This window comes from Syngnathus typhle, linkage group LG12 (assembly GCF_033458585.1).
Source record: "Syngnathus typhle isolate RoL2023-S1 ecotype Sweden linkage group LG12, RoL_Styp_1.0, whole genome shotgun sequence".
Taxonomy (NCBI): Eukaryota; Metazoa; Chordata; class Actinopteri; order Syngnathiformes; family Syngnathidae; genus Syngnathus; species Syngnathus typhle.
In genome coordinates this window covers 3646045-3673739 of record NC_083749.1, presented here as the reverse complement: position 1 = coordinate 3673739, position 27695 = coordinate 3646045, and the positions used below count along the sequence as shown (strand labels likewise).

General features: G+C 42.2%; 1 protein-coding gene across 1 annotated transcript; it reads left to right on the top strand.

Moving 5' to 3' along the window:
- Window positions 1-48: 48 nt before the first annotated feature.
- trabd2a (TraB domain containing 2A) lies at window positions 49-27229 on the top strand. The gene is made up of 7 exons (XM_061293956.1): window positions 49-573; window positions 1808-2368; window positions 14187-14333; window positions 14614-14788; window positions 22936-23026; window positions 24261-24533; window positions 25970-27229. The coding sequence occupies exons 1-7, from the start codon at window positions 463-465 to the stop codon at window positions 26157-26159; spliced, it is 1548 nt and encodes a 515-aa protein (XP_061149940.1). The 5' UTR covers window positions 49-462; the 3' UTR covers window positions 26160-27229.
- Window positions 27230-27695: the final 466 nt, after the last annotated feature.

Genomic DNA, 27695 nt, shown 5'->3' with positions numbered 1-27695 from the left:
TGCGTAATGGAAGGGGGGGGGGGCAGATAGACGACACAGGGGGTAGACCCCTGACAGCAGAGATGTTTGTGCGCACACGCACGTACTCACCGATAATATATACACACACATAGAGATGCAAATAAAAACAGTGAGACAGAAGTGAAAACTTTTGGGGGGGGTTCCTCCACTCACGTCACTTTTCTTATATAGGTTCATTGTGACGCGGCGTGTTTTACGCACCAACTTTGGATCGCCTGCGCAGGAAGAAGAAGAGCAAGGAGGGAGCTCTGACAAACACACGATGTGATGTGACACCCCGCGGAAGGGAAAAAGAAAAAGACCACCAGATGACCACCGCCGCGCTGCCCGAGTGCGGGCTCAACGCGTAAGCATGTTTGGCGTGGCCGCGTGGAGCCCTGGACGGTCCAACTCACCCATGCAATAGTTTGGAATACTTTTTTTGGGGGGGAGAGAGTCACGATGATGCGCTGCACCCGGAGCGCACTGATCCTTTGCTGCCTGGTTCTGTTGGTCCGGGGAGACCCGTGGAGGTTCATAGCGGACTCCAGCAACTGTGAGCTCAACAAGAAAGTAAGTCCGATGGACGGGTTGATGGATGGAAGGACAGATAGATAATAATAAAATAATAATCAATAACAAAATAAAATAATGTATATATATATATATAGTATTTTTTTCTTTATTCCCTCTAAATTAAATTTTAAAAAATTATCTAAGTTGCATATCAGAGTTCCTGGACTTTAGAATAGAATGGACGACAATGTTAAATCTCTCATAATTTGAGTCACTCTAGGTACTTTTGGCTAAAACTGGTAAGCCATCAATTGTACACATTCAGTCTCCAATCAGTCTGGTTTATTATTGCAAGTCAGATCCAGGTCCAAACATGAAGACTCCTAATCCGCAGTCTGATCATGTGACATCATGTGTATTGTTTGTTTGACACTTTGCTCCCAAGTGGCCTGTTAATAAGTCATTATGGCTCTGTTAGCACTCGGGCTAATAAACAGTCTCTTGGGTAAAGTGTCAAGACAGCCTCAGTTTTTGGCATAAAATAAAACATCCTGTTACACTGCTGGCTTGTTGAAATGAAACAATTGTTGATTGCTTTGTCACAAATTTGTGTTGAGACACAAAACAATGGCCTTTAATTTCCTGTGAATATTCTATGAAGATCCTTCAGTAATTTACTCAACACGTCCCGTTTTTCTACAACTTGGTCAAGTGTTAGACATGGACTGGATTGTGATACATTTATGCAAAAGAACTGAACCCAGGCCTAAACCCCTCTGTGTACACCGCCAAACACTTTTGAAGCATGTTGTTAGTGGTTAGCACATCCGCTTTACACTTCTGAGGTCCGATGTCGGAATCTCAGCTCCCATGTGGAGTTTGCATGTTCTCCCTGTGTTTGTGTGTGGTTTTTTTTTTTCTTATCATTCTCACATTCCAAAAACAAGAAAAGTCAGAAAAGTTCCAGGTCTTGTGTGACAAGAGTCCAAACGAAAAACTGACTTTTGTGGCTGTCGCCATGACAATGTGCCCGCTCAAAATGAGCATCTGACACTTCCTGGTTGACATGAATATAACACATTTAAATATATAGATGGAATATTTGAAAAGAAAAAAACACATTTTGATGTTTTAATTCTTCTGCCATCATTGGTAAGCTATTTTTAGAACAAATCCTTCGGGCTAACTGGTACCTGCTGGCACCAGTTTGAAAAAAAAAAGACAGAAAAGGCATTTGTGTCTTCCTTCATTTATCCCATCCAGAAAAAGAACATTTGTTTTCTCCCTGCAGCAAACCGACTTAAACTCCTTCTTGTGGACGATCAAACGGGACCCTCCTTCCTATTTCTACGGGACAATCCATGTTCCCTACACTCGTGTTTGGGACTTCATCCCCGAGAACTCCAAGCAGGCCTTCCAGGAGAGCAACATCGTCTACTTTGAGCTGGACCTGACCGACCCTTACACCATCTCCGCCTTGACCAGCTGCCAGCTGCTTCCTCAGGGCGAAAACCTGCAGGACGTTCTACCCAGAGACATCTACCGTCGACTCAAGAGGCACCTCGAGTACGTCAAACTCATGATGCCTTCGTGGATGACGCCGGATCAACGAGGGAAGGGACTCTACGCCGACTACCTCTTCAACGCCATCGCCGGGAACTGGGAGAGGAAACGACCCGTCTGGGTCATGCTGATGGTTAACTCCCTCACTGAGGCGGACATTAAAACCAGAGGGGTTCCGGTTCTGGACTTGTACCTAGCCCAGGAGGCGGAGAGGATGCGGAAGAGGACGGGAGCTGTGGAGAAGGTGGAGGAACAATGTCATCCCCTCAACGGCCTCAATTTCTCCCAGGTGAGCGCGATATTGAAGTCGGCCGAACCGAACCGACGAGTTGTGGACCTGCTGGATATCATTAGTCGTTATTCGTAAAGTGTGACGCAACAAAAAGTCTTAATGACATGTCTACTTAACCCATTCGCTGCCAGTGACGATTATAGACGTCAAATGTCCATCGGGCCGGCAGCGACTTTTAATAGGTGCCACCTGATGTATTGCCGTGCAACATGTGTTTCCACCCTCCTTCAAACACACCAATTGATTCCAAAGACCAAATAGGTGGATTCAACTTCGACAAGACTTTGTTATGATGGAGGAAGAAAAAAAAAAACGGATCTTAATGGTTGAGGTCTAAAATCACACCAGAAAAAGAGCCACCTTGTTCCCCCGAACGAGAAGCACACTTGAGGCTCCTTGTCCGCCTGCCTGCCTGTCTGTCTGCGCCCTTTGCTGACCCTTCCAGTTTTACAAACATCTCACTAAGGCACGGGTGCCTACAGAGTCATGTTGCCTATTATTGAGGAATTTCAGCTAATGCTGCTCGGGAGCTGAGGGGGGATTATACGCAAGCATTTACGCTAACACCCAGAAGCTTTAAGTGATGTTATTTGAAAGCGCCACCTCAGGATATAATTCTACAAAACCCACCCCGGCGGATTTTCGATTTTTCATCCCTGGTGGCAATTTAGCAAAGACATCTCGGACAGGTTTGGGATGCTGCGTTAAGAGCGCCGATGTAAATGCGGCCCTGCTTTTTTGTTCTTTCAAATCCATGTTGACTGTTTTTGGATAAAAGTATTGTCAGGGATGTCTTCTGGGAGAGATGTTCAGATTTACAATGAGAACAAGAATAGCACTCGGTGGAGCGTAGCCGTCCGTCACGGTTGAATTGTTTGTGAGACCGCATTGTGGCGACGGAACTTTCTGAGAGTGTGCGCTCTGACAAGAGTTTGAGAGACAACAGGAAAAAGGCACAAACTCCGAAATTTCTCATTTGATTCTCGGATAATGATGTCATTTGAAATCGGAATAGACTGGTGGTTTTCCACCGTTTGGTTCCATTATGAGCCAAGAGGAAATAAATCCAGCTATCCATATTTTATCCAAATTTGCACTTAAATTTAATTGGTAATTTATTTGAATGGTTTTCCGCCATGAAGAAATCTTACTTGCTGATCCTCAAATTAGATTGTTGGGTCAGACGGTTTACAGGGAAGATTGTTCAGGAGACACGTTCCACATCTTTTCTTCCTCTTCCTCGACTTTGTTTTCATCAACAATCTCCACAACAATCTCAGGAACTCGTGAAAGAAAGCAGAAGCAGCCAATGACAGCACTTGTGGTCAACATGTGGCGCCTGCGTGATGATCCGTTTTGGAGGAGATGCACTTTCAAGTTCAGGGTAGCTTTGGAAAGATCGTTAGCATTTCAGCTATTTGGATTAGCCGAAGATGATGACGGTTTATTTCTTCACTCAGAAGGGAAGGCATGTTAGCAAATATTTGCCAGGTTGGATTTCCCAGATGGGTCTTCATTACCGTAAAGAAGAAGAAGAACTGCTACCTAACTTTTTTTTTTGGTGGAACTCTTAAGATCTCCCTGCCGATTTTCAGTGACGCCATTTTCAGGACGTCAAAAACCAGAACAAAAAAATAAAGAAACACTTTTGTATTCAAAATCTGTAATTGATTTATTCTGTACATGATTGTTTGAAAATTAAAAAAATATATATGCATGACCCACCAAACCGAAACCACTTTTGTAATAATAATACATCTTAGCACAGGACGTCCATTTTTTGTCGTAATTCAAATAACGGCGTCCATCTTTAACTACCGCATTCTCACGAGTTCATATTGAGCTATATAAATACGAAATATTTTCGCAGATTATCAGACTAACAAAACACACATACACGCTCCTCAAAAACAATTCTGAGTCTCTTCACATAAATCTAATCAACAAGCTCCAAAAACCTAATTACATGACTATTAAAATCTCTACCGATAATTGTGTTACGCTAACCCTCAACGCATGGTGATTTGAAACCCCCCCGTGTAATCACAGCCTTCGTTGCATTTAAACCCACCAAATCTCCCGAGGAGTAAACAATGAATTCCCGTGCCCCTTAAATAACCTTCCCCGGCTGACAATACTCAAACACAACTTGGCACAACCTTCCACTGGCTAATCAGCGGCGGTTTGATGTACGCCCAGATCCGTCTGACTTCAAGCGTTCCGCTCAATATTTCAATAAACAATCCCATCACCCCTCCCGGCTCACCTCAGCTCTGCCGTGTATAGTTTAAAAATACCGATGTCTTCTTTCAAAGCCTTTAAGCTCAAATCAACTGTAAGGCTTGTAGATAGAGCGTGACAAGTGAAATTGACTCCGAAAGGAACAATTACGCTTTCATTTTTTGCGTGACGGCACAAAATATGTTCATGATTTTTTAATAGTCTCGAATGTTTTCACGAGAAAATTACATGGAGCGTTAAACCAAACTCGCTCGAAGTGAAAAGCACCCGATGGAATTCGTAAGTGATCATTGTCTGCTTTTGTTTTGAAAGGTTATCGTTAGGAGTGTTCATTTTTCTTCCTTATATTTTCTTTCGGGTATCATTCATACAGACACGAGTCTACGTTTTTCGTAAGCATATCGTTCCCTTGCCAATTGACATCGGAGACGCGTTGCAAAGTTGCCACTTGGCGACAAGTTGGTCTTTTCCTGACTTCAATTCAGCGCCAGTTTAAGAAGTCTTGTCGAAAGTGTCGGTGGTCGTGTTACCAAATCCGTTGATGAAGATAAATGTAGCCCAGTTCGAGACATGACACGAGGAATTTTGTTCCTGTTCCTGTCCAGTTCATCCAACCAGAGCGATCTCCACTTGTCTCCAAACCGGAATGATTCACGTTTCCAGACAACTGACCTAATTATTGCCATTTTTTAAAAAATATTGCATCATATTAATGTCCATTTTTGAATGGGTCGGCAGAAATCAACGAGTCCCATTCAGCGCTCGCTCTTTACACTCCAACAAATGATCCTGTCTTTTCTTAGATCTCTAATCTGTGTAAGCATGACTGCTCTTATTCATGCACTGTGCCCCCTTGTCTTTTGAAGAACGGCCTCGACCAAACCCATTACACTAAGTGAGCTTGTTGACGACAACAATGGACGCATGAAGGCTTCCATTCTGTGTCCGTGTTGTTGGAAAGCAACGGAACATTCCGCTTCTCACTGGAGCAAACCCCGCTAATGAAAGTGTTGTTTCTTTCCTGCCATCACCGAGAGTAATGGTGCATAGCGCCGGGATGAATGCAGGTCTATGAGGACTGTTTGAAGTCTATTTGGTCCATTCATGACGACCAGGGATTGGCACATAGAAAACTGAGATGTGGTCTCGGATTTTGAAGAAGAGTCGTTAAGGAGCCAAGGCGTGACTCCATCTGTGTCTTTAAAAGGCGACATGATGTTACTTGCTCGCCTGTGACTTGAGGTCACGCTTCAGATCTTTGGATGTTTTACAAAGTATGGTCTGATGAAATCCAAACGAAACTCAGATTCATAAACCCGAGAGGAATACAAGGTTGGCTGGCTGAAAATAATGCATCATTCACGAATGTAGCGCTGGTGTGACGGAGCAATTGAGATACCTTCTCTTATTACTTAGTTGCCAAGTACAGTGCTAGCTGCGCTAATGTCAACTAGCTTGTCCTGACATTTTGGCTAATAAAATAGCAACTAATAGGACATGTAATTATCTGTGGCATTCCAATTAGGACAAATATCTTTTTAGGGTTAGTTTTAAAACAACAGTAAAGTATTGCAAGGGCAACTTGGTAATATTCAGGTAAGACAGCAAAATATTGAACTGAGTACTGGAGTGTAACTGGAATTTTCTTTTTGTATCTCCACAATTGCAGTCTGACAGAGTGAACTGTCCCTCAGCACGTGAACTCATGCATGTATGCGTCCGGAAGAGCGTGCTGTAGCTCTACAGCGCTGCTGGCATGATGACAGTATCTCACTGTAACACACAGGCAGCCAGACCGATTACATCTCAGCAAAAAAGAATCACATCCTGTTCCAGTCTGTGGCGGCACAATAGACCAGTGGCTCATATTTGCAGATGCGGTCGAGAACAAATCCGTTGGAATTTAGGTGGAACGTGACAACTCAGCCAGATCGTTGTCTCTGCTTTTGTCATGTTCAATTAGCAACTTTATTTTCAGTGTATCATCTTCATGTGCTGGAAAAGTAACCGCTTAAAATGAGTTGGACTACGCCAGGGGTGTCGAACTCTTTTTTTTTTTCACGGGCCGCATTTTAATCATGGCTTCTTTCTGAGGGCCATTATGACTGTCAACCCAAATAAATGTATGAGCACCTCACATTATATACAGTAAAAGCTACAAAACAAACTGACAAATAACTCGTTTTCGAATCAGACGAGTTAAAAACTGGTCAAATATTTCAAAAAAAGATATTATAAGTGAAGACAATTTGCAATTCTAGTAATTACGCACGGATTTGATGCAAAATTTGTCTTTGCGGGCCACATAAAATGATGTGGCGGGCCGTATCTGGCCCCCGGGCCTTGAATTTGACACGTGTACTTCGCCATCAATTTTCCTTAATTTAATTGATGTCGGCTGTTTCCCAACTGCCGTGTCTTATATCATCTCAAGACATCTACATGAGTCGCATTTACAGTAATGCATCGAAAACATTTACAAAAACGCGCTGCAGTCGCTACAGTGAACACGTACTGGAAAGAAAATCAGCACTAATCTCAAAGCAAACACCTACCAAGAGTTTGTTCCTTGCTCTATTTCAACACAAACAAACATTTATTGACATAGCATCACGTATAAACTGTATGGATTTCGTCCGTTTGCTTAGCAGAAATGCCAAAATGATGCCAAAGTGTGGGAGGTGAGTTTGCTTACCGCCAGGTGCTTGGAAAGCCTCGCTAGGTCGCTTGGCGTCCTCTGACAAGACCAACGTGGAGTCAGCAAAATGGCACTGGAGGCAGTTTGTATTATGTTTTTTGTTTGTTGGTTGATCTGATGTTACTAAGAGACAGCGAAGAAGTGATTTTTAATCGTTTCGTCCCAAAAACCCAGCATTCGCACAGGGGTGTGTAGACTTTTACTACCCACTGTATTTGAAATGATTGAGGAGAGAAGGGAGCATTTCTCAATCATAAACAAATAAATCATTTAATGATAGCAATCTTATGCTGATTTTAGAGGCAAAAAGGATTTATTTTTTTTTAAAAATCGGGAGGGGTGACTCGGTATCGTGTATCCTGAGTGATGGGCAGATAATGTCGGAGGAAGTGGTTGACATCTAATATGGGAATGTTTGGTCAACAGAAAAGAGGAAATCAAGCACCGTCATGTGACATGATCCCGATGCCGTGAGGGCACCGCGGAAATCCGAGCGAGGAGCACTTAGTAACACATACCCGCCCATCTGTAATTACCGAGATGAAAAACTACACACAAATGCCCACGTGCACAAACAAGCATGCCGACCCAGACCCAAAGAATAATAAACATACACACGCAATTACGGATAAAGTGGACAAACACAACTGGAATTCAAGACGGAAAGTTTATACTTCCTGTCATCAAAGCTCAATGAAAGGATTATTTGAGAACATTAAAAGCTGAGTACACGAATTTGACTTCTAATTTGTTTTTATTGTCCGCCGGCGGATAATTAGAAGTCGTGGGCTCCAGGGGTTACCATGGCAACCCTGGATCATGAAATTTCACAGCACAATATATTCAAGTTTACTAAATCCCAACAGGTTGTGTGAAGCTCAAACTTTAAAAGCGGTCAAGCATCACAGAGTATCTTATCCGCTTATTTCCTGAATAAGAAGTTCACAAACCAAATTAAACCGCAAAGCAAAACTTTCAGGATAAAAAGCTTCCCCGAATGCGCAACATGTCAGAAAAATATTCGTTGAGGATTGTTCTTTGACAGGCTTTAGTTTTCAAATGAGCGTGAACCTGACATGCGGTTTAAAAATCAAAATGTCCAAATGTCTTCTTGGACGGCTCCATACTGGCCATGTTTGTTGCTGGTCTGGTTTAAATCCAACTTCTTCTGCACTTAGCAGTAATGAGCCAAACCTCGCTGGACTTCAGCCGAGGGACCCCGAGCCAAATTTGTCCGCAAGCGACCAACAGTGGTTTAACAGTTTCTCCTGCCTTGAGCAAACTCACCTGTTTTGATTTATCGTATTTTTTTTTTTAATTACAGCAGCAGCCTTTTCGTAATTTATCTGAATAGAAAATATCTCTCTTCTTGTCAGACAGATATTAAGTCACATCAGAATTTAATTTTTTGTGGTCATCTGTAAACCCGCAGTTATTTTTTGCGGCTCTTCTCTTGGCTCCCATGAAATTATGCAGCGGTGCGAGTGTATGTAAATATGTTTAGCTCCGTGCTGGTATTTGAACGAAACTAACCATAAACCTCCTATGTGTTCACTGCACATTTTTGGTGGCTTTTGTGGAATTTCACATACTAGCACCACACAGGAGGCATTTGTTGCATCCCCACAGATGTTTGGAGCAGACTGGGGAAATGTTTGCCTTACATTTCTTCAAGAGTAAAATCAACACTCCCCTTAAGCATCAACTTTTATCAGGGTGATAGTTTTTAACCATAACTGTAAAGTTGCACTGGGTCGCTTATCTGTGTGTTGGCTAGCTCGACAGACAGAATACCTTACTGTAGACGTAAATAAATGTTCTCATTTTTGAGATGTCAGGCTATTCCCATTGGCAATAAATCACCTTGTTTACAAAAAAAGAACTTCTTAAGAAGCTATAAAGGCCCCTGATTTGAACTTCCCTACATAAGTAGGGACAAAGTGACGATGCTATGCAGTTAGCTAGCTAGCAATGTCTATTTATGTCAATGTATTAAGACTTAATAATTAAGTAATGTAAACTCGTTAATTAGATTCCCAATAACACCTTTACATTTACAGAACAAGAGGAAGCGCGAATGTCTGTTAGCTTGCGAGCTAGCCTGTGGCTAGCTCCGCTCATGCTAGACAAAATGGCAGCCATTTTCATCAGTTCCACTCAAATTGATGGACCATCTGAATTTGCGGCATACTTATCGCGTGTCGCTACACCACTTATACAGTTTCGACACGGTTTTGTCCGTACTTCCGCTTCATCGGTGATTGCAACGAGACATTTCGTCCAACCAGACAAAATTGGACATTTTTGGGTGTTTCTGCCATTTTGCTAGTGTGCAGTTGTGAGGTTGTGGTCAGTGGTGGAAAGCTGCGCATCAACAACCGCCAGTTAGTGTGACTTTATTTTTTTCTACGAAGCAAACTGATGGAACACGCTTGTAAGCATGTTGCAGTGACGTGTTTTGGTGTGAGCGATGTTGATTAGGCTTGCTTTGCAGTTCCAAGTGTGGCCCAGCGGTTTATGCAGTCCGGTTTTGTGCTATGATTATTGCTGTCTGTCCATCTGTGACAAAAGTTGCACATTTATTTTTAGGGAGTGTTTTTTTGTGTTGTTATGGGGGAAAAAATTTTTTTTCAGTATCATCCCAATCAAGTTGTGTAGTTGTATAAAAAGTGCGCAAAAATAATATGGGTATCATAAGACTTGTTTTATGAGGCATAAGAGTCTAAAATGTGCATATTTCCTTTTTTATTATATGTTATTATATAACTGATGACAGTTTTTCACTATTTTTAGCCAGTAAAATCTCAAATAACTGTAATTCAAAACTTGTGAAATTCAGGCCTCTCAATTAACTCCAAGCGGGTTTGTCTTAAAAAAAAAAAAAATTAAACCCATCATTTCTGACCATTTTAATTTCCCCTGTTTTTATTTTAACTCAAGAATATTTTGAATATCACAATATTAATCACAATACTGTGTTTTTATTTTAACTCAAGAATATTTTGAATATCACAATATTAATCACAATACTGTGTTGGGCCACATAGAAGATATCAAGAACATTTTTGACTTGACTTCCCTTTTCTCCTCTCCTGTTATTTTAACACAGAATCTTCACACCACAGTTCGACTATAACTCGAACGTGAATGGAGACCTCAGTTCTATATCAGGAGACCATATTATAATCCGAGCCACAACTATTAGCATCCCTGTCATTAACTCGTCCGTCCTCAGTTGTTTAGTCTAAAACGTCAGAAGCACGTTCTCGCTCGGCAAAATGTGGCATAGTCAGCATTTTTGCTGCGTGTGGCTCCCACTCCAAGTCATTAAAAAAAAAAAATATATATATATTTATGAAACTGCGGACGCTTTAAAATTGAAAGGGGTTGATAGGTTCGCTTGAACAGCTTTGTCGAGGTGCAAGTGAGGAAGGATAGTCTTGTGACGGTGCTTTGGGGAGGATTGACATTTCAATCGACACAAAACCCAATACACACTTACACGCACCCACACGTGCAGACCTCCGAGCCATTTGAGGCTGATTCCCTGTGACAGCCTAAATATTTTGGCTACGTCAGGGCACCAAGGTAAATGCACCCTGCGAGAATGTTTTTACAGGGTGAGAGACTTAAAGACAGAGACGGCGAGAGAATGAGGTTTCGGATGAAGGGAACAAGGAGAAGGCGAAAGGGATGACTGGACTTTTAGCTTCTTATTAAATGCGGTTTGTATATTTGACTGCGGACCCAGGGGTCACTTTGGAACAGTGGCTAAAATGTTTAATGAAGACGGAGACCGGCTGAGGGAGTGTCTGATGACATTGGTGTTTATTGACATGCACGGTTACGATCCACAGGCGAGTCATGGGTCATTTTTCGGACTCGGTGGTGCAGTCTCATGGAACGGGTCTATTTTTGGAAATGTCCATTTTTGACATCCATGCATAAGATGCAAGTAGTTATAAGGCGCACGGATAATTTTTTGGGGGGGAGAAAATTGAAGGATATTACGGTAATATCGAGCAGAGTTAAGATGGATTCTTTTTTTAATTCTATTTTTTATCTGGCCTAGTCTCGCAGCAGTCTTAGTCCATTGAATTATTTGCAGGTTTTCAAAGTGGAAAGTTAATAAAGCTAAAAAATGGTCTACCTTTGACTCCATGTGGGGGGGGGGCAATAATCCGCAATATTGAAGCATTTAAAAAGACACGCTGCAACATAAATACGGGGCGTAGTACATGTACACATGGCGCAAAAGCCCTAATCTCACGCAGGTGTACACACATACACGCGAGCTCGGCGAGGAGGTCATTAGTGACCCGAGGAATGCAGAGGTCACGTCTTTAAGAGAGCTGGCTGATAGAGGGGATGTTTAGGATCAAAGCGTTAGACGAGGGGAGGGAGAGATGGATGGAAAGAGGCGTATGAAGAGAGGGAGGAGAGGGAACGTGCTCCATCAAAGGGGGGTGGCTGAGGATTGAAATCATTGCGTGAACCGTGTTAGTGAGAGCAAAGGGGGAGGCGAGGTAGGACGAGTCGAAAGGATGGAGTGTGGAAACACTATCGCTAACTTCAACACACAATCGTGTGTGTTTATATGCAACCCGGTGTTTAAAAGCTGAGGTTTCAGCGTAAAAGCGAAAGCGCACTTGATTTATGCACGGTTTCGCTACAAAAGCCGCTGAATGAAACTTGGACCTGTTAGCCGTTAGCTTTTCTTGACAGTCGTACGCGGAATAAATGAGGGGCTCACGGGGAACCGCATATTCACCCGCGACATCATCAGTGTGGAAACTTCAGACACGATTGATCAACTTTTCGGGGACTAAGAATAAAACCGGGGACAGCTAGCTAGTAAAAAGAAGAACAGCTAGCTAATCTTAGCCGTACATTCCGTTGGATAAACATTTCGTCATCGACTTTGTATCGTCAGCTCTGTTGGTTGACCACTGGTCCAGGGATTCATCTTGTCTCTCACAAAAGACGGTTGGGATAGATTCAGCAAGAGTGCTAGTTTTGTTTTTCTTAACAAGCGAACCCTCCAAATCTCCACATGTGGGAATCCGAGCGTGCTAATGTTTGCGGTGCATGGGCGCTCCCACTCCACTCAATCTCAACAAGAGGGAGCATTTCCATGACAATGGACAATTATTGACTTTCATTGGCTCCGTTTGCTTTGATATCAGCGAGGGGTGTGTCTGTGTGTGGATGCTAGAGGGGGCGCCGGCCGGCTAGGGGGGGGGCGGCCATGGATGAGAAGAAGGAACGGGGGCACCTGATGAAAGGAATGGGAGTGGGAAAGTGCACCCACTGACCCACTAAAACCAGAATGAGAATCACCGTCGGAAACAAAGACATAATTCGTTCGGGGTTTTCTTTCCGATTCTGTATCCGTCTTCATGTTTGTTTGCTTCCTCTCCATCTTCTCTAAACGTCCCCCCCCCCTGTTTTTAGCCGCCATCCAAGATTCAGCCCCCCTTTACCCTCCTTCTCCCTTCACAGCCATAATTTAAGGGTCTGAAAGGCACGACGAGCTGAGAAAAAGCGAGTGGATACGCCGTAGATGAGGGCCTTCCTTCACGGACGGGGCACAGATGTGAGGGTGTTATTGTGAAATGAAGTCGGGGAGGGGCGGCGATAGGCTAATTTGCGTGGCATAAAGACGACGGGGCCCTTTTCATATGCAGAGCGCCACTTTGATGCGCGGCTGATGAAAGCTGGAGGGAGCGCAAAAAAGAAGAGAGGACAGAGTGACGGAGGGCTTCTTTGTCCCCCTCCTGACAAGAAGGCATCTGCTCCACGCTACCCTCCTCTCCCGTCCCGCCGCTATACCGAGAAACCCACAATGGGGGAGGCCGAGAGGGAAAAAGTGTCATCGGAGGACCTTTAGAGGCCAGAACATGAACAAAACCGAAGCTCCGAGTAAGGCTACGTGCAGTGAAGTTGCATAAGCATTCATTCATATTGTGGACACATCGACTTAATTCCACAGCTGTCAACACACATCTTCACTTTGGAGAGCCGTTCCCACCAACTTCACTTTCCTGTTCTTTGTGAGAGTGTGTGGCGTTGATGAGATCTGAGACGGCGCGCGGAGGTGAGTGTAGGGCTTTGGAAGACGGGGGGGGGGGGGCACTCTCGGACCTTCAGTGTGTGCGTTTCCCCGCGGCGACGATCATAGGCGGCAGGCTCGCCGGGGTCCTCTCACCAAACACTGGGCAATTTCACGCTCGCACAAAAGCCGGGGTTTGCTAGCAATGGAGCGTAAAGGCGCTGGCGGGACAAACTGCCTCAGAAGTTCTTAAGTAAATCTTCACCTGAAATGATGAAGATATTACCAAGGGTACAGAATCTTTTGTCTGGTTCTCATGGAATGTCCGTTTGGTGATTGACTCCCCTGATCGGAATCGATTGCTTCACCTGAAATGATGAAGATATTACCAAGGGTACAGAATCTTTTGTCTGGTTCTCATGGAATGTCCGTTTGGTGATTGACTCCCCTGATCAGAAGCGATTGAAACTCCAGTTCAATGGGATCCCTGACATTCGTGATTTTTTGGGATTTTGAAATGACTTTTAACGGAGAGCTCTGTGTGTCTTTCAAGGTATGGGTTTTTTTGGAAACCTTTGGTAAAACATCAAATCATGTGCCACTAGTTTCGAAGTTTCGACTTGGGTACCTATTAGCAACCGTTAGCACACCAAACTTGCCTTAGCCTGTTAGCATACCAAACTTTCTGTAGCCTGCTGTACAATGGAGCCACAAAATTGGGAGTTTTGTTGACTGTCCTGCTGAATTTGTTTTCAGATGTGGAATCTTTCATACTCTAAAAATCAGTGTGTAATCTAAAGATGTTATTCCTTCTCTCATTTTAGGTCATCTTTGCCCTCAACCAGACGTTACTACAACAGGAGTCTTTAAGGGCCGGTAGTCTTCAGGTCCCGTACACAACGGAAGACCTCATCAGGCACTACAACTGTGGAGACCTCAATTCCATCATCTTCAACCATGACACCTCTCAGGTAACTTATTTCCTTAACACTTGAATATTAGTGATGAGGTCATCCTTTTTTTGTTGAGTTTGGTGCGGACGAAGGGTCTCCTTCTCGTTAATCGGCGAAGAGTGATTTTGACCCTTTCACCCCATGGAGTGTTGCAATGACACGGCCCTTGACCTTTTGTAACCCTCAACCCCTTTGCCCAACCTTTCCATCCCACCAAAGCTCCTCCTTGACCCCCCCCAACATCTTCTTCTGAAGTTGCAATTCAAGTTTTCTGATCTCAATATTTTCTCCTTGTCAGGTCCCAAACTTCAATAACGTAACGCTGCCGCCCAGCGAGCAGGTGACCGCCCAGGAAATCGACAGCTACTTCAGGCAGGAACTCATCTACAAAAGGAATGAGAGGATGGGCAAAAGGGTGAAAGCTCTGCTGGAAGAACACACAGACAAAAGCTTCTTCTTTGCCTTTGGAGCAGGTTGGTGTCATTTATACTTTCCAGATCCAAAACAGCCTTTGACCAACCGATGATGCTCAAAATTTAGGGCCCAAATAAATCCAAACTGTATTGGATCTTTCTAATTAGCTTCGGGCCAACCAGAACGGTGCTCGTTGGCTGTTTGAAGTCTTTTGGTTTTTCAAAAAAACTCCCAATTCCTGTGTAACTACGTAACAAGCTGTTAAACCTGATAAGAGACAAGATCTGAGGCAGAGCGAAGATAACAGACCAGGTTAGTGTTTAGCGTCCGTGGTTCTTGATTGGCTGATGTGTATCTACGCTAGACAGCCTTTGTCCTGTCGGGAGTCGTGTTGCTTTGCTTGCAAAGGCATTGATCTCGTCCAGTAAAACGCACAAGGCAGGCTTTGTAATTATTGACTTAATAATTAATAAATAAATAAATAAATAAATAATATTCAATAGAGCGTAAGAAATTATTTTTCTGAGTGTGTTTATTTGAGGATTTACGGTATTCAATTGAAATGGCTTCCCAAATCATAAATCATTGTGGCCTCGCTCAGGAAATAAGCGTTGAAGAAAAAAAAAAAAAAAAAAAAAAAAAAAAAAAAAGCCGCATTCAGTCAAAAGACACGTGGAAAAAAAAACACATCACATATAAAAGTCATGTTTATTCAACATTAAAGGAAATTGTGCTTGACCATTTTACACTTAAAAGCCAATTAGAACGTACCCAAACACTGCAAAGCAATGGAAAGAACGTTTCAATATGTTGTTTTGTTCTAATGATGGCGTCCGTTTGGTGGCGAGAGGATCGGATTTTAGTGCCATCCATTTTGCTGTCACTTTTTCCCCCTTCCCGATGACATCGGCCAAAGCCAGAGTTTCTCTTTGGGTCATTTCGTAGACGAAAAAGCAGATTTAAACAAAGTCGGAGACTAAGAGGGAGGCCTTTGCAGGCTCCTGGCAGGAAACAGCTGAGCAAAAGCAGACACACACACACACACACACGCACGAGAGTACGTTTCAAAACGAGTCCCCAAGGATACACCTTTACAAGGGGTTGGCCTCAACGTGTGTGTGTGCGTGAGCTGGTGAGTGAAAGTGATACGACCAATCAGCCCAGAAGCTCTAGTTTTAGACAAATGGAGGGCAGCTTGGGTCAGCGCCGACAAGGAACTGAATGGGAGACATTCGTTCTCTCGCTCATTTTCGCACACACACACACACACATCAGCCCTCTAAGCCACATTGAAGACAAACTAGGGTAAAATGTGTCCTTAATTATCCCTGGAGGGGTCAAAGGACACACATACACACACACGCACACACACCACAATAGAGCTCATTATGGCGGCTTACTTCCCTGTTAGAATCAGTTGAGCGACAGGTCTTATCAGTTATCTCTGACCGCCAAAGTCCCAGGATGCACATTATTCCATTTATTATATTATTGATATCGATAATCACTAGCATCTATCACTCAGGCCGCCTTAGCTTTTGTAGTATGGCTTTTTTTCCATTGCATCATGTGTTAGAGAAACTGGACTGCTGAATATTAAAAATGAAGTCTGGGGACTTGAAAAAGATACTACACTCTAAATAATAATATTTCAGATTTTTTTTTTTTAATTCTTTCATATATATATTATTATATTTATATGAACATTTCTGCCTGTCTAAATATTAGTTTCGCTTTAGACGATATAGAAGAATATGAAATCAGCTTTGGCTTAGGGAAGCATAACAAAGAATCCCAAAGTGTAGAAGAAATAATTTGGTTGTGTCAGCTTGTATTTGTATTCGTCAGGACTGACAGACCGCGGCGGAAAAATGCCCTAAAACAACAGTCCGGGTGACAAATGAAATGTATTTGGCAACCGAAATGCTCCTCGGAGAACCACAATCTCAAACTTCATCTTCACGCTCGAGTTGCGACAAAATTACTCCGCTGCGTGATGACTGATTCAGCAGTGGAGGAAAGTGGACCCATGTCGCTGCCAGGATCTTATCAGAGGCGACGGAAAAGAAATAATCAATTGCCGAGATTGTTTAAAGAGAGGGGATTAATGATTCGTTGGAGAATCGTGCTTAATCATTCCATCCTGTTCACACACACTTTTCAAATCACTGTGTTGGTCCCCCACCGAAAGGGAAACCGTACGGCTATTTTGACATGGACCCTTCAAAGTCTCCGGGAGCATTTTGGAAAAACGTCAAGCTTTATTATTTTCAATCTACACAGCCCAGAAATGTCTATCAGATTACCTTACACTTTGTAGGTAGATTAAAATACGCTTTTCATCCTTTTCTGGTCGAAAAACAAGCCGCCCGTCTTGTACCGACCAATGTTCCGTATTACGGTTTTGTCAGGTCTTGCGATCCGTCACTATGCCGTAAGTAAAGACCTCCTTGGAGCTGTCTTCCCTCCATGTTTGTCTGAACCACTGCAGTCATCACTCACGATAAATGACGATGTTGAAAAGGTGCCACATGCTCCGAACCGCCATATGGAAGCGGTTATTACTCTCGCTCTATAGGTACAGTAACCCAATCCTCATATACTACATGAACCCGTGTCCCCCTTTAAGATGTCCGCCGTCGTCCTGACTTTAATAAAGTGATATGTTTATGTATCTCCGAATGCTGATGGCTGCAATTTTTTTCTTCCCCCCTTACACCCGTGATCCGGGTTTGTTTTCCTGTTCCAAGCTGCTTAGCACGTCGTGATTCCCCACAAAAGTGCTCGGAAACCCAAAATATAATTATTAGTGGCCTGACTTACACCACAATGGTTAGCTCTGTTAGTGTGTGAAAGTTGTCTTCTCGTTTGTATTTGGAGTTTACTGCCATTACGGTATCGTATGGTTTGTTTTCCTTTAATATTTTATATGATATATATATTCCATTCGAAACCGTAAAAATGGAAATTGCCAAAATATACCCGGTTCACAAAACGGCTTTTATTTACCACGAAAATCTAAAAACCTCGATAAAAAGTTCGACAAAGCAAAATCAAATCCTACAATTAAAATATTAAATTAAACTGGACATTCCTTTACCACAGATCCCAAACCTTCTGCATACCTGAGCCAAAAATCCCTCCAGTGTGATTTCACACAGCACCGCAACATTGTGGGGTCCGCCTTTGTCCCCCACATTTTTCTCCTTCTCCAGATGGTGTCAAAAAAGCACTTTTTTTTTTTTTTACAGCAACTCTCCCTCATAAACAGCTATTTTACAACTGTTTGGGGCAGACGCTGACATGAGTGCACACATGTCATGGAGTACCATTAAAATCCAGAGCCGACCTACCACACACTTGGCTGGGCCGCCAACCGGCTGAGGCCTAAACATGGTTGAAGTCCCAGAATCAGATTTGAACCACATTTGTTCTTCACTTGTTTTTATTCTTTGATATCTTTTGTTTACTTTCATTTAATCAGATCTGTTCTGTTTGGCATTGAAATTTCAATTAAGATCAATAATAAACTTGGTGGTGTACTTCTAATCCTAATAATTAAGAATTTTTCATGGCAAAACCGATTATAGTTCTTTTAATGTAGCCTCTCCCTGTCTCCTTCTTCCTTGATAATAGAAACTTGCCGCAACATCTTTGGATGATTTATTAAAAGCGTTGAACTTCTCACCCTTGACCCTTTTCAAACCTGAGCAATACTTTCTTTTGCACCTGGAATGAGCTTTTTATGTGCTTGCCCAGCGGCTACACTCGATTCTTACGCTTATTTGGAGATGAGACACCGTGCTGTTGCAATGTCATTAAATGTCTTTAAAAAAAAAAAAGTGATGAAACTGATTCCCAGTTTCAAATCTGATCCCTTGTTTGCACAAAATACAAACGAAAGAATTGGACGGAACCAACATGGAAGTAGTAATTTTTTGCTCAATATATTCTTAACTCTATTTGTTTTTAATTGACTTGACATTCTAAAAAAAAATAAAACTTCAAACCAATAACATTTACCGTTACGAGTGTAACGCTAGCTTGTTTACAGTGCTAATGCTAGCTTAGTATTGCTAGCACAGCCATTTTGTTAAAACTTAACACCAACTTAGGCGATGCTTACATTTGAACTGAGGAGCATTTATTCAGAGTACCAAACTTATAAATTCTATTTGAGCTACCGCTGAAATTTCCCTCGAGTGCAATTAATCGTAAAATGAAACGTCTCGCGGCGGCGCCATTTAATGCTGACAGCACGTTGGTTACTTTAGTCAAAACTGCTCCCCTTATACACAAACGTCCATCTTTGATCGGTTTTTGACGAGGCCGCATTGAATGAGTCGGTGTGTTGGAAGCTCTTTAAGATGTTGGCACAAGTGAGTCTTGCGCTGGGGATAAAGCGAGCGACTGGACTGTGGCCGACCTGACATATGTAATTCCTTACACGGCTCCCAAATGTTCCGCGCTGCCACACATTCAGAGCGAGAGTTTATTTAGAAAACATCCTCGCACCACAGACCTCTTGTGTGCTCGCCGCCTCGTTTATTCTCATCATAAATTCTAGGCTAGTCATTCGGACCGATCCAGAGAATGCCTTTTTCACACTGTGTGGCCGTTCAAGATAACTCAAATTTCGACGTGGTTAATGATCGCTCTATTTTATCCTTCGCAAGAGAACGGGTCTGTTTCCATCTGTAGTGATGAGCGATCTTTTTGTCATCCAGCTTGAGAGAAATGGAAAAACAAAGTGTTTGAGAGCTGCTTGAGATGTTCGTATTATTTCTTGGTGGTCTCGAAGAAGAGTGGTCTTGTGGTTTTGGCATGTTATGCGTTGTGATTCTGCTGTGTGTTGTAACTGTCAGCTCTCTCGTCCCAGTATCTCTTCATCAAAATTCCATCAGATAGATTCCACATTTACACACAATCCAAATCAACTTAAGAACGATTGCTTCTAATCAGATTTGCAGTCATAGACTGAAGATGGCGAAAATCCCCCCAGTTTTCCTGAAAATTTGCGAGGAAATTCTGACATCACTTTGTGAAACAAGGCTCAAGCAGCCCACCGTTAACCACCGAGCAGCAGTTTGCGCTAAAACAACACAAGTACGTTTAGTTTGGCTTCATCTGCGGCTTCACCCTTGCACTGGACTTCACTGCGACTTTACGTCAACCTGCGCTGTGTTCTTATGTTCTTCCACTGTACTCGTAAGTGGATGACATATGTAGTTTTAAGAGGGTACAATTTCCTTTTATTAGTCTAGCTAACACATAAGACATTGGATTTCAATTTGTAGTCCTTATGACAGACTAAAACAAAACATTTGTCTTGGAAGACTGATATTCAATTGACACATTATTATTACCGTATTTTTCGGACTGTGACGCAAAGAAATCAACGCGTTATAATCAGGTGCACCTTGTCGCCTTTTCAGTTTGCCATCTTTAATTAAAATTCCTTCCTATTTACTTTCACCTTATGGTACGAAAAATACGGTAAGTGACCATTTTAATTTGAGTTGACGGGTTGACAGTTTCGGTAAAAATCGTTGGCCGTATGTGTAAGCACATATCGAATATCCAAAAAACTCATAAAATTACAGTAAACTAAATCCAATATTTATTTTAGACCTTTTCATTTAGCGGTGAAGAATATATTTTCTGTAAGGACGATTATTGGATTAACATTAAGAGACTGTTAAAGATCAGCACCACAAGTTATGAAAGTCTTACAGTACTTGAAATAATATTTTACCGCCTCTCACGGTAATTTAATTGTGGTTAAGACCACTTAACATGACCCGCTCACTTCATCTGTGCAGCATTTCCCCACATATTCCATTATACCAGTAGTGGGACTGCATCACTATTGGTAAGTTTTTGGAATAAAATATCTCAACAACTGGTCGGGTTTCTGATAAAATTGGCAATGAGACTAAAAGCTGTCAACATCGGCAATTCTCTTTACAGAAGTAAAAACACTGGAATCATAAATGATTCAAATCAACGGGACAATTGCACCAGATTGATTTTAAATTTTTATATCAGTCAACACCCAATAATTTTGCTTTAGTTTATAATTAATATATTATAATTTTTTTAAATATATTTTGCATTTGATATGGATGTCCCCCTATCTTAATTTTGTCAACTTTTCGATTGACAGAATTTGTATAACTGGATTACCGTATTTCTCAGACTATAAGGGACATTAAGATCCTTTAGTTTTCTTAAAATGGATGTCAAATTGGGGTTAAATAAAGTTCCACTTCTTCGCTGTACTGGTTTGTTTCTCTTGATTCCTTATTAGCCGAAAAATACGATAATTGACTTGTGAGTGGTTCTACATTCACATAAAATTACACTAATAGAGTAAAAACCAGTCCATAAAGAGTCTTAATCCATTGTGAACTACTTTTGAATCCAAATGTATTTTTACGACTCTGGCCGCCCGCCCGCTGTAAGAAACATCCATCACAGTCGGCGAAAGCCTCAAGAAAGCAGCAGACACCTCGTTCTCTTCTCCGAGAATAGAGGGCTTCATTCAGTGCTTCGTGCTTCTGGTGATAATGGGCTGTTGGAAGCAGCTGACTATGGGAACATGTGTATTTAACACAGCTTGAAAAAGCCAAAGGGGGAGGCAGAATGGCCTCAGCGCCGCCTGTGGCGTTTGTTTATCCAACATGTCGTCATGTTATGAGAAGGGCCGTCTGAGCCTTGGTTACAAGTTGTAATGTAAATATAGATGTGTATGGAAAATGAATACTCTAAGACTTACCATATGCGCTAATATTTCTAGCCTGCCATTGTATTGAAAGGCTTTCTGCGTGAGCACAAACGCTACTGTTGTTTCTGTTATCGAGTGATGATTCAGATAAGACTTCACCAAAATGTGAATAAATTTGACGTTAGCTTAAAGCTAATTGTGTAAATTGCGCCATGTACTGTATAGCATGCTGCTAATAAAAGCTTCCAGGCCTGTTGCTGGACTTTATCTCAGCCATCTTGCCTCTCGAAATGTTGGCGCGACATACAGTGAACTGATTGTACATTGTAAGTGTTCTTGGCCCATTTCAGAAATGTATGAAATTGGCCTGTATAAATAAGCCCTGGAAATAAATGTCAAATTTTAGCCGCCGCGGAACATAAGTAGGTACTACAGACAGAAAATTGTATTTTTAGATTTGACCTCAAAAGTAGCTGTCAAATGCAAACGTATCAAAAATTCGCAGTACAAAATAGTACACGGCGGTAATGATTGTTTGGAAACGTTTACAATCACGAGAGTCTTTGATCATAGGTCCCTTGTCCTGTTTTGAAACCTAAAACCAAAGACCACATCATCCTTGGGGCCTTCTTATTAAATAAAAGCAGCCCAGACATATTTTTGAGGCTTTGGATTTCAGGGAGAACAATCATTTTTAATCAAGACGGCTAATCTTTGTTTGACTTTGGCCCGACCGTACCTGAAGTTCTCATCGAGGCCTCGGAGAACATGACGGAATTGATGGAATTTGCATCTACTGACATTTGTGTGCGAGCCAGCGTGCGTGCCCCCCGCTTTGAAGTTTGGAAACCCGCCCACCCTTCTGAAGCCGGACATTGTGCTGAACAGCTCCATTTGTCCCACCTTAATCCCCTGACGTAAACGCACATAAATCACATTGAGATGTTTCTAAACGCGGGCTGGCTGGAAAGCTTCATCGTACCGTCTCGCTCCGATTTCCAACTTCCAAAGAATGTCCACCAACGGGCTACTGGCTCTTCCAAATACTCTGAAGCTGGACTAACAATAATAAAAAATGAGATCTTAAAAGTCTATCGCTAACCATCCTAGCGATGGTAGCTAGTATCATGGCACCAATAGTCCGTCTTGGCCCCGGCGCTCCCTGGCAATAGCTTTGGGCCAGATTAAAGTGCCGGGTCTCATTGTTCGCTCAGCTCTATGGTGCCACGGTTGAACAGGCCCAAACAATGGCTCCCGTCTCTCCTTTGTCACAACGAAGCTAAGAATGGAGACCTCTTGACACGGCAACCCAAAGCCTCGATGGTCCCACTTCACTTAGCCGAGAGGGTCGATGAAAGACGGGGGCAGGGGAAGTCAGCGATAAGGACGAGCCGGTACGGGTGGTGGATGTCGATCATCAGAGTCGTTATTTGTCTGATATAGAAATAAAGTTCTTAAATGTTCCTCTTCTGATTGCAGGTCACTTCCTGGGCAACAATACAGTAATTGATGTGCTTCGTCGTCAAGGATACGAGGTGGAGCATACCCCTGCTGGGCAGCCCATCAACAGGTAGTCCCATTTCCCACCACATACGGACAATTGCACGACTTGTTCCGAACAGCTTGAAGTTCCCTTGAAGTAAACAGGAGAGAGAAAAAGTAGACAGCCACACAAAGACCCAATAGATGTGAAAGCTCGTTTGTGTAGAACTTCATGTTTTATCACTTAAACAAGTCTCAAGTTCCGGCCAATAATATTTCTTCCAACATTTTCTGCCGCTTCACCCCCAAATAGGAAATCATTTTTAACATTGGTGTAACTTCATAGCTGCTACGTGCTCATCTCCAGACCTGAAACAGATGTTCCAAAAACATGTTGCCTGCAAATAATCACAAAACGCCCGCGGGCAGTTATCCGCTGATTAATTCTCATTTCTTCCACGATGCACTTCCTCCATATGTCCTCAAACATGACTAGTAGTGTCATGGCTTTCCTCAGCTCCAATGAATTACAAATCTACAAATCAGATTTATGTTTTTATAAACAGTCAGAAAGGAAAAATAAAAGATTTAAATCATACCAGAGTGGAGGCCTTATGTGTGTAGTTTCTGGAGAGGTTTTTTTTTTTTTTTTTACAGTCTGGTGTCTTCAAAGGTTGCAGCAGGGCCAGATAATTGGGTATTTTCAGATTTTTCCAAGATTATTCATCAATATCTTTGCCTGTCAGCTGTCAGTAACTCAAATGAATCTTCATCGGCATTTTTGGTCGAATTTTCTGTTTTTGTTTGTTTTGCGGAGTCACATCTTTGAGCCCCCCTTCCAAGGAAAAAAATCCTAGCTCCACCAGTGCACAGACACAAAACATTACATTTTCTTTCATCTACTGAAATTTAAACTGGAATTTTAAGTCAAAATGCAGGCCCCTTATTTAGCTTGATTTATTACCCACGTTAGGCTCATACTCAAACCGAACAAAGTCATGTGGAAAGTGGGCAGGTGTCTATGGGATGGTTCTAAGGGTGTGATGAAAAATGACTATTTATAGTTCCTGCTGTTTCTGTCTGTGCTACCTCTATGACTACACTGACCACCTATGAAGTGTTATGGAAAGGCCCAACTGAGCGTAGCATCCCACCCTGATGCGATGCATCCTTTGCAGTGCGACGTAGCATAGCATGAAGGCAGCTATCGCCGAAAAGATCTTGAGAAACAATGGAGGGATTCCTCAAATATAATACAGAAATCATGTTTAGAAAAGGAAAAGGATGGTGGAGTGTGATATTTATCATTATCAACCATCTAGGAGAACATCATCCAGATCTGATTGGACTGAGCCAGAGGACCAACATGACGAGTCCTTTTTCCTGGAGCCTTTCCTCCACGAACTCCCAGAAAGGGATCAAGATCCGGGGCGGTCCCTAGAGGACGAGCGCTTGACCCACATGCTTCTGCCGTCGGACAGCCTGGAACTGCTGGAGAAAGCAGAGAAGAAGTTGCTGAAGAAAAGAAGGAGAAACAAACAGAAGAAACAGCGGCACAGGCATTTCAATGATCTCTGGGTCCGCATTGAAGAGAGGTAAGATGGCAACCAAAACAAAATTCTATAGATCATTCTATAAATTGCACATTGAAAAAAATCTTGATGTCTTGACACCCACTTTTTCCCCAAAATGCTCTTTTGACCAAAAAAAATGGCATTTTTATCTTTAATGAGTAGGAAATTAAAATGTAAAACCACAGTACCGTAATTTTCGGGCTATAAATCGCACCAGAGTATAAATCGGACCAGCCATAAAATGCCCAAAAAAAGTGAAAAAAAAACATATATATGTATATAAGTCGCTCCTGAGTATAAGTCGCCCCCCCCACCCAAACTATGAAAAAAAACCGCGACTTATAGTCAGAAAATTACGGTATATAAAATATACAGACTGCCTTAAAATACATGAAACACAAGGAAGTGAGTAATCCGCTAGAATCAGAAAGGTCCAAATGTGTAACACGCCCCCCCCCCCCCCCCCAACCCTGTTAACCTGTAGAACAAAAACCGACACTTCCTGCTGTTCCGCTGGAGGCCCAACCAGACAACATATCATATCACCATCTACTTTCTGCACCCATGCCCCGCAGTGACAAATGAGTCCTGACTAGTTCCTGGCTAGTATAGGTGACTTAAAGGTGAAAATAACTGCCTGGGAATTCCACGCAAGAATCCGGTTTTGGTCTGGCTTCAGGCGGGGGCTAACCGGACAACGAGACAAGCTCACCTTTCAGATGAAAACGAGACCACCGCGCAGGTGTGGTCCGCTAATAGTTTGTGAATGATTAGCCGTGCCCGCACCGCCAGTTAATTTGCTGACATTCTATCCGGCCATTTATCATGCTGATGGAATAAGCAAGGGAGGGAGAAGGAATTATATACACACGCATCAGAAATGAACATTTCAGAGGTTTTCCATTAGAAGATTGGTTCCACTGAGACCACCGTGGTATCTTAAGAAGTTTTCCAAAATCGAGTTCAGTAAATAAAACATGAACTGCAATATGTTAAAAAAAATGAATAATCCAACCAAATCTGTTTTCGTTCATCCCGGACACAGAGGATGTGTGAGAACGTTTGTGTTTTCATTTTCGAAGCGACCTTGTCTTTTTGGGCGGTAAGGAAGTAGACTGTTTGTTTCCACGTGTGCCAAAAAGCGTACAAGGTTGACATCTTTGTATATTTGAACGTCTGACCGGATGCCTGAACGGGAACGGTAAAGGTGGTCCAAAACTCAACTCGGTGCCGTCGCAGAAATGCTCCAACAAAAATCTCATGAAATGGAAATAAATGCTCTCTGCATAAACACCAACTTTATTTATACACAAAACGATTTAGCAATTAATTCTGCATGTTGAATATAAGATTTTCCCATATTTGCGATTTTTCATCCAACACCCCAAATTTTCAGATAGTGCTTTTGGAGTCCCACCTAAAACCGTTTGTGTGTCTCTACGTTGTTGCGTCCACAGCGCCGCGGCCCAGTCCCCGCCACCGCCCCGCATCGTCGACGGTGACATCACGGTGAAGCCTCCCAGTGGAGACTCCAACCACTACAACTATTACAACTTGCACTCCGCCTCGTCGACTTGCTCGTGCACACTGATCCTCTTGTTCGCCCCGCTTGCACTCCTTCACCACACCTGGACGATCCTCCTTTAGCATTTGTTGCACTCCGGTACAACAATCTTAGGGACTACTTTGTGCGCAGGTGATGGAATCAAACGGCTGGATAAACACGTATTAAGCAGAAAGGTTTTGGACAAGGAGGTACAACATCTTCGATGGATCGTATGAATATAAGGGCAATGTACCGTATTTTTCGGACTATAAGGCGCACTTAAAAAGATTCCCTTGCTCAACGAGACCGTGCCTTATAATCAGAAAAATACGGTAAAAATCAGTTTGTTCATCCCGAGACTCATTTAACTTCAAATCTGCAAATCTCTCAGCTCTTACATCCCCAGGCCTTGCCCGAAGCAAGTTTTCCAGATCTGTATGTATTCTTCCATTTTCGAAGAATCTGAATTTGTTCTGAACAGCCTACGTCAGGGGAAATGTGTATATATTGTCTAATATTATAGATGTATTTTAGAATTATTAAAAACAAAAAAGAAACATCACATGTTGTTGATATGAATATATAAATAATGCAGTATATTTTTGGACAGAATCAGGAACTAACCACCATAAATTGTGCGTCTCACTGAAAAGTTATTTTTTTTTCGGAATGGACAGATGATATTATTGTACTTTTGTGTATCAGTGTTAATCACTTGCCAATGTGGCCACAATGTAAGGACATTTTTATTGTTATGTATTTGTTTAATTTATTTAACTACTATAGTTTTTGCCTACACTCAAGTGACACATTCTTGATGTTTTTCTAGAATTTGGAATTACTGGTACATTTTTTCCACACGGTCATAAATTCTCTCCAAGTGAAGACAATATATTAGACAAGGATGACAAGTTTCCTCCACAAGTGCCAAATGAAGGTAAGACATATTGTTTTCACCTTCTCACCTTTGGATTAAATCAAACCATGCCGTTCATTTCGTTAAAATTTGTGAGTAGCTGGCACGTGCAAGAACGAACAAAACATGGCGTCCATTAGAATTGCTTCTCAAATCTTAAAGGGACCGTCAGCCGGAAAATAAAAATGTCTCATTAACATTCAATCGCAATCACCATTACCAAATCAAGAATAAAATATTTATCTAGATCAATTATCTGAATTGTGTTTATTCTTTGCATTTACTGGGTAGGGCAAATTGATGCCACCAGTGTGGTCTGAGTCATCTTCGTGCCTTGTTTAGATGGAGTTAATGTGGTGTGATAAGGCAGTTAGGTAACAAACAGGAAACGAGAGCCTAAGCCATCTTTACATGTGCGGGAAATGAATGTTAGTTAATTGGTTCGTTCTATCAACAGGAAAAGATGCTCCATTTGCACTTTGATTCACGGGTGGCCAACCCTATTTTAATTATTTATTATTTTATCTCAGAAATAAGACCCGCAACCCAAAAAAACATGTCATTGACAATCAACACACAGCATTTATCATTGTGTTTGACTTGAGTCTATGCTTGACTCGATGTAATACAACACTCGGGATAAACATACCTTGTGTGTCAATCTGGCATGAATCAACAAACTAAAATGCTGTTCATCGCTCTAATTGCCTCCTGTCGCCTT